Source organism: Glandiceps talaboti, chromosome 8, assembly GCF_964340395.1.
Source record: "Glandiceps talaboti chromosome 8, keGlaTala1.1, whole genome shotgun sequence".
NCBI classification, from domain to species: Eukaryota; Metazoa; Hemichordata; class Enteropneusta; family Spengelidae; genus Glandiceps; species Glandiceps talaboti.
This window is the reverse complement of record NC_135556.1, coordinates 20,647,049-20,655,834: the sequence shown is the minus strand read 5'-3', so window position 1 is coordinate 20,655,834 and position 8,786 is coordinate 20,647,049. Positions and strand designations below refer to the sequence as shown.

General features: G+C 34.2%; 1 protein-coding gene across 1 annotated transcript; it reads right to left on the bottom strand.

Annotated features, from left to right (window-relative positions):
• Nucleotides 1–1,206: 1,206 nt before the first annotated feature.
• On the bottom strand, nt 1,207–8,635 carry LOC144439340 (large neutral amino acids transporter small subunit 1-like). The gene is made up of 6 exons (XM_078128622.1): nt 8,107–8,635; nt 7,035–7,160; nt 6,562–6,661; nt 4,430–4,598; nt 1,614–1,788; nt 1,207–1,271 (listed from the first exon to the last, which is right to left on the bottom strand). Exons 1-6 carry the CDS (start codon nt 8,633–8,635, stop codon nt 1,207–1,209), a joined length of 1,164 nt encoding a protein of 387 aa, XP_077984748.1.
• Between the last annotated feature and the right edge of the window lie 151 nt (nt 8,636–8,786).

Below are 8,786 nucleotides of genomic sequence, written 5' to 3'. Positions count from 1 at the left end.
AATTTGAAGTGTGCATTTTTAAAATATAGACTAATTATTGAAAATCATTCATTAAGTAAATGAATCACTAAAACTAAAAATTGTACAAATAAGCTTCATGAGACACATGCGCCCTGGTATCATGAATGTTTGTTTGTACCAAATTGTACGGGAACTTGAAGCTTGCACTCTTCATGCTATAGCCTAATTGCTGACAATTATTGTAATCATGCAAATGACTCATTAAACCTAAAAGCTACATTTACAAGATTTTTCGTGCCTTTAGGTATCCCATGTAATGCCATGGCCAGCTGTCAACCCTTAACATAGCCGATATTCAGGAAATGGTCACTGAATTGTTGTAAATAGTACTCCTGGCCAGTAGTCTTACCAAATTGGCGGTGTTACTGTTTCTAGTAGTAAGTATTTAAATTAAAGTTTTGAAGAGTTGAACACTACACAAATAACATATTAAAAAAGGTGATATGATGAACTGTTGAAATGTTTACATATTGCTTCCTCTGTTCACTTCTTTCTTTTAGTTTATTGCCCAGAAATTTAATGCGCACATTTTGAAACCGATTTTATGTCGTAGAAGTTGTAGAATTTGAACCAATATGAAGAAGAACAAGCCAGAATAAACAGCAATACCACTATTATATTAACTGAATAAGGCATACTAGAGACTTTATCTAAAATGTCATGCCAAGGTCAAATGCCAAATTCTGACACATTAGAGTGGAAAACATGTATAAGAACTCAGAAAGAAATAATTCATTATTACATAATATAAAACACTATATATGGAAGAAAATAATGTGTTTGTAACTCGTTGTTTATTTATTCAAAACCAAAATGAAATGAAAGGTATTTTGTTATAACTACGATAACTGATTAAAGTATTTAATTTTTTCGAAAAAGGAGTTTTATTTCAAGATTAAATGTTTGTTTCTCTAAGGCCCCGGTGGTGTTTGAAACTCGTTCACTAAAATGTTATTCAGCAAGATGTTTTCAACAGAAAGGAGCAATATATTAAATTTTAGTATTTGCTACTTGTAAAAGTCATAATGTAAATTAAAGTAAATCATATCAAATTTAATGCTTTAAGTTATGTGTATAACTGCATAAGTAAGGTCTTGCTTGTTTCATTTCTTTATCTAAAGTCTTCTGGAGTAACTTATCTTACAATTACGAGACAGTAATGTTTTACATCTTCTTGGGTTCATGTTAGAAAGTTTCTTTTTCCTGTTTCACAACAAGTAGATATTGCTGTAGAAATCTTGCTGCTTTACCTGTTTGAAAATAGGACAAACATAAGATAAGAAAACATATGTTATCATTTAAATATTATGATGATTTAACAATGTTTATGAAAGTGGTAGGTTTTGTTAAGATGTTGAAAGGCAAGTACTGCCTCAGTTCTACATATTGACAAAAAGTTGCACTTTCCTCCCCTTCCCCCACACATACACACACACACTCACACACCTCATGTGAATGTATTGTTTAACTCTATGAAAAGAAAAACCCATTATTTACATACATGCTAAATCCAAAGACCCTTTCCCAACATCCATATACTTCAAACGCGTTTGAAATAATCATTTTGATGTTATAACATTAATCAATCATACCTGTAAGTATTTTAAATGATTTGGGTTTGTTTTTCCACTGTCCAAAGTAGTATACTGGTACACCAGTCAGAATAATTCCTAATCCGATTCCCGCTTCAACAGGTGCCGCAATTAATCCAGTTACCTCCAGGTACAATACCCATGTAAAGAATATCACGGGTATGATTATATGAAGCTTGAAAAAAACAACACACAGGTATATTATTTAGTTCGGAATGTGTCTTATGAGATAGTGGTCACGTTTCCAACATAACCCCTTGAATCCTGCATTGGTCTATTGTATAACAACTAAAGGAGTGTACTAAATACATAATGAAAGGAAGTTAGTTGTTTTTCATCCACAGAACAAGTGTATAGATGGTAATGCCATGGCATCAATTCAACACATTTCATCACAAATTTTGCACTTGTTCCCTCATAACTGTCTTTAAATATATTATTTGCAAATATAAATATAAATATGTCATACGGAATTTTGAACATCCAAACTTCTGTCACCATGTATTATCGTTATAGTTATTAAAATATCATAATGCCAGTGTTTGTGGATTTTTACAATATTACATTAATATGTGAGCTGGGTACATTACTACCGAAAAGGAATATGTTTGTATTTTGATGAAAACTAATCAAGACGTTTGGAGAATGGAGAACTTTAGTCTCCGTGGAAAAACAAACAAGATAGCGACTATTTATATTGACATTAAGAGAAAGACAAATGGAAAAATCTACCTTAAACGGGCGAGGAATGTCTGGTCGTTTCCAACGTAGGTACAAAAGTGAAGCCGTAGATACACATGGAATCATGAAATTTGCAAATAAGGTAAAATTCAACAACTGATAAATACCCTCTCCATAAAGTGATGAAAAAACCACACCAATCTGAAATTGTAATCAAAATTGCCCAATGTATTTTTGTAATTTTCGGATGGTTTCTACCTCCTACAGGTATGTCATAAATACTAGTACGTGGCAATGGGCACAAGTTGAGTTCACACGTTTTGGGGGTAAAATATTGCCGCATATTCAAAAGGCATTCGTAGTATTCTACGCTCTGAAATACAGCGATGATGTTGCTGGACTTCTTAATAAAACAATCTGCCTTTAGAGTTCACAGTCCTGTTTTGAAGGATATCGATACTCTTATATTTCCACATAGAATTAACACTTCGGTGATTCTTAATTTTGATATTATTTTGACGTCAATTGTTCCAATATCAGTGCACCGGCTCATAATTCTTACCCTGATTTTAATTGACAATGGGCATGAAGTTTTTTGTATAAAGTAACAACGAAATTTTTAATTAATGGTATTGTTTTCAAGGGAATACTACGTTAAACTTTGCGAATGAGTACCTTTGGTAACATGTTATAAATGTGTATATACATATCAAAATGACAAATTATTTACTCTGAGATTTATGTATATACCTCGAAAGGAAGGGAAAGTCAAAAAGAAAACAAAAACAAAATTACTCACAATGGAAAGGATTGCCATCGCTAATAATGATGGCATTGGTGTCTTATACTTGATATGTATCATGGATAAGATATCGGGAAGATGTCCATCACGAGCACCTACAAAGATGATTCTAGACTCCAAGAGAAACAAAATTAGTGTTTGATTTTGATATATCTGTGTTGATGTGGGTGGAATATATTTGATAACAATATATTGTTTGCTAGCCAGTCTGTAATCAGTTGGTAATTAAAATTGATTGTAAGTTGGTTGGTTTGATCATTAGTTTGTTTGTTGCTTGCTTGGTTGGTTGGAACACATGTAGTTGACTAGAAATAGTGGCTAGTTTATGTTTAGTCATTTAGGTAGTTTTGATATCAGATAACAGGAAACTGTTATACCTTGCTCTCGCTAGAGTTGTCCCGTTGAGTGAGCCGTATATAGAAATAGCAACAATGACAGGAATTATCCAGGAGAACGAACCTAAAATCTTTTCTGCAAAAGTCTAGGAATAAAACAGTAAACCGTAATTCAGGTAAACATGTATACATAAAAACACACACACGCACGCATGTGCATGCGTGCGTATACATATATACAAGTCAGAAGAAGGCACAATACCATCAAATTTAATTTTTCTATGTGACTGAATAGTGACATGGTTTATGAGAAGTTGGAAGCAACAAATAAATACTTTAAGACGTGTCTGTGATTTGCAGGCAATGGCTGGATATTGGTAATTGGCCCTGAAGATTAAGGTCTCAAAATAAGTTTATACCTAATAACATGGGAATAGACACTTGAATAGAGTCCCTGTCTATTATAATGTTTGAGTTATGCGTTAAATCATAATTGTTGACTATAAATATTTCCACCATTATGTGAGCACCAAATTAATTCATGTGTTTATTTTTCTTGTTCTCTTGTTCTGCACTACTTTTTGAAATCATCGAAATAGCATGGTTTAGATAATTGAACATGGAGGTCATGGTCAATGTCTTAAAAGAAAGCTTGTGCCTAATAATAGGGAAGGCTAGACACTTGAATGGAATCTATGTATTACAGTTTTGAGCTATGCCGTAAATATCGACTACAAATACAGTTCGCCATTCGGTCAAATTTGCATATGCCCCATAAAATATGTCACCTTTGACACAGGTTTTCATGAAATTGTATACGGTATGTCTGTGAAATGACGTATTACGGACTCGAGGATGGATGGAGCGCATCGTAATAGTTCCCCCTTTTGGGAGACTAAAAAGTGTAGAAAGGCAGGAAATACGAGAGCCATTAAAACCTTTCAATTTCAAGGCTTTTAGAAACAAAAGTTGAGCAATGGTTAGACCGTTTAACTTACCAGGGCTACAGCATCGGATGCTAAAAGTTCATCAGCAGACATCACAGTTAAATAAGCTATGTTGGTCGACACATAGATTAATGTGATAGTAACCTCAGCAACAACAACAGCAATCGGAAAATTTCTATTAGGATTCTGTATTTCTTCAGTTAACATGTTCATGTTATTCCTATGTATATGTTTGAAAGAAAGAAATGTAAAAATAATGTATTTGTTTCGTACAATTTATTTACCCTGTGTTATGGATGTGAAAACAGATGTAAACCAGATGTAAACTGAATGTCTTCTGTAAGGGTAAAGTTTTGAGATTGTCGTTCCTACAGACAATTGTTGGAATACAACAGAACATATGTAATAAGTTTGATTGCTATTTGCTCATTGCTGTTAGTGATCTCCTTGCCAACCACAACATGTACTGTGACATTTGTTGAGAATGTAAAAAAAAAATAAGCGCATCGTCGTAACACTTTAGACAACATTTCCTGACGAGAAAAAAAAATATGCCAGTAATTTATTAAAACTAAAAGCTACATCAATAATATTTTCAGGACACGTGCGCCTTGGTATCGCAAATGCATGTATCAAATTATAATGAATTTGAAGTGTGCATTCTTGAGATATAGCCTAATTACCGAAAACCATTAATTATGTAAATTTCTCGTTAATATTCTTGGGATGTTTACCAAAACATAATCAGTTCTTGTCACTACCCTACAGAACACATGCAATAAATTTCGTTTGAATTGAGCCAGTTGTGTTTTAGAAAATGGTGGTAAAGTCGCACCACTTTAGACAACATTTCCTAACGAGAAACTATTTTTTTCTTTTTTGTGGCCGATCGAAAATATGCCAATAACTTATTAAAACTAAAAGCTACATTAGTAATATTTTCAGGACAGGCGCGCTTTGGTATCGCAAATGAGTGTACCAAGTTATAATGAATTTGAAGAAGTGTGCATTCTTGAGATATAGCCCAATTACCAAAAATCATTAATTACGTAAATTGCTCATTAATATTCACGGGATTTTTATCAAAACCTAATCAAGTCTAGCCATTACCCTACGGAATACGTCTTCAAAATTTTGTTTGAATTGAGCAAGCCGTTACGGAGAAAACGATGACACAGACAGACAGACACACAGACACACAGACTTCCACCCATAAATATATCTCTTCCTTATGGAAGAAAACAGTTATTTTATGTTCGCTAAAATGTTATACATAACAATGTCTGTCTATAATAAAAAGTTAATTTAATTGAGGAAAATGCACAGGGAAATATGGAAATACACATAGTCCACTATATTGATGATGAGATCGTCTGATTGAATAGTTCTTATCTCAAAATGGGTTTTTACCCTTAAATCAAAATCTTTTGAAATTCATTTAGCAAAGTAAGCAAAAATCAGGTTTTTAACAGCAAGCACGTCTCCAAAATCATACATGTGTACACTTGAATTGTGTTTTTATGAGCAAAATCTCACAAGTATAGAGGGAAATTTGTAGTTCACCCTGAATACATGTACGACGGCCAAGGTCATACATCAATGTAATGTCTTGTTCAGACAGTTACCCCTGATGACCCAACGAACAAAATGTTAAAAGTTATTGTGAAAATTTCAATATGACCTAGAATTTGAAGTCAAGGTTAAAATCTTCCAACAAATGAAACGATGTCTCTACGTATAAAACTGCCAGATGTGAAGATGATCATCAAGGTCAGAGTCGTAAGTGTTTTAGATGTGACATGGCCGTTCTTGGATGGATGGATGGACAGACTGATGGACGAACATGGGTCAATCATATGACCCTCTGTACTGTGCTCATTGTGAGATGATGAATATGCAATGGCTCCATGAATTGCACCCTTCATTGCACATATATACTTAGTGTACAAGACTAGACTGGTAAACTCGTGATTTTGATGCTTTTTATCGGTTTGCGAAGACGTGTCTGCATATTTTGAATCAAAATAACGAGTTGTGATTTTTAATTAAAATTATGTTACACAATAACGCGAAATTTCGCAGTCAAGCAAGATTTCATCCTCTTTAGTTGTAAATCGAATAAAACACCACAAATAAATTAGTGAATCAAAATCACGAGTTTACCGCTCTACAAATATACCTACCATCCTCCGTAAGCAAATAATGCCGAATAGTACGCTAGGGAAAAGTCAAGAATCGATCCTGTTCCTCCTTCGAAGGCATTTTCTAAGTTTTCCGTCTTTCCTGTATTGAAAACAGTGTATGATATAGTATACGATAACGTAATATTTCTTTAACCAGGTTCGCTCTAATGTTTTAGTATGTAATGGTGAAAGTAAACTGAGGATCAAAGGAAATAAAGAAAGAAACATTCGCATTGCACTACACATGATCTTTAAATTGTAAGGTAGTTGCAATTAATAGCTAGTTGTCTGCATACGTTTGCTTTGATTCGAAAGATTACGATTGTCACCGTATAAACTACTATGATACTGTCATACTTATATTAACGGTAACGGTTTCAACATACACACACACACACATACATACATACACAAACATACATAAACATACACAGACGCAGAAAGACACACGTTTAGCACAAACACGTTCTCACCCTGAAATAGTTGAGCTATCCCACCAACTATGATCATAAGCAGTCCAATAACCTTGGCAACAGTGAAAATGTTTTGCGTTCGTGCAGCTGCCTTCACTTTCCAAATGTTCACAAAAAAAACGGCCGCTATAAACAAGAAAGACAATATTTTCATTATGTCATTACCGTCTTTGCAAGTCCTATGATAGATGCTTCCATATAATTTGACCTCAGTGTTGATGTCAAATATATATATTACATTTGTGTCAGGTGACGTGACAGCCAGCACAAAATCAACGGAACAGGTTCTCTGTTCAATTGAATGACATTAATCATGAATGTTTGTTTTTTGTTAAAACACAGTGAATAAAAAAACAGGACAGTGACATTTTGATTGTACTTTAACTCATGAAATCTTTCCTATGTGGCACTCAATTATCGGGGTCACTCACTAACTGTAACCAGAAGTAGACTGAATGGCTTCTTAATTCTTCTTATGTCCTTTGTTATCATCAACATATATACCACATTACATATGTACCAAAAATAATTAATTATGCAAAAGACTCAGTGAAATTAAAGGTTACAACTTTTAGCTATCTTGTGGGATACATGCGTTTTGTTATATATACACCAATAGATATATACCAAATTATGAAATATCAAGCTTGCAAATTAAACACTGCCTTATTATCACAAATTATTACTTATACTACAATATGTATGTTTGACGCTTCCATCCTTAAGTATGACCTAATTATCTTTAATTATTAATTGTGCAAAAATAAAAAAAAGAACGTCATACATATCAAATTATATGAATTTTGAAGCTTGCGTTTTCAAGATTTTGCCTAATTACCGAACATTGTTAGAAATGCAAATTACTTACAAAAATTAAAAGCTACATCAACAAACGTTATTGTACACGTGCGCTATGTGTTCGTGGATGTGTGGGTCTCAATGTACATTATACTTGAAGCTTGCATTCTTAAGGTAAAGCTTAATAACAGAAAAATCATTAGTTATGTAAATGGCAAATTGATTTACAATCGTCTTGCTATTCTTACGGTAAACGTGCTAGTTATTTACTTACTTAAACAGGCTACAGCGACGAGTGTCACTGCAATTTGTGGTGTTTCACAGTCGAAAAAGAAAGGTTTTGTCAGATAGGTTGCAAAGGTAATAGCTAGAATTGAAAATGACGCAGGTGTGGCAACTACCAGGGTTATCCAAACTACCAGAAATGCTGGCACTGGCCCAAATCCTTCGTAGATGTATGCATAATCTCCTCCAGCTTTGCCAAATGTTGTACCAAGTTCTGCGTAAATTAGTCCACCAAGAATTACGAAAATTCCACACGAGCCCCACACTATAAGTGACACTCCGACTGACTGGGCGTTAAGAAGGACGCCTTTTGGAGAAATGAAAATCCCAGATCCAATGGTAGTACCGACGATGATTGTGATGCAGAAAAACAAGTTTAGTTGTCGTTTTAGTACCACTGCGTCATCGTGTGTATCCTTGTTGTCTTTCTTCTTCTCTTCTTGAGTTTTACACACAGCATTGTTTGGCTCATCGTTGGTGCTCTGAAGCTGGCTTTTTCGTGTTCGCATCTCAGCCATAATACTGGCAAATTGATGTAAGAGGGATGTAATAACGCGTTGATTCGGGGCACGTTGGGTCTCGGTTAACGTGTCGTCACCATCAATACAGTTTTTTTACAATTACAAAGAGTACGCCACCTTATCATCAGAAGCTGTCAATATTCGCAAG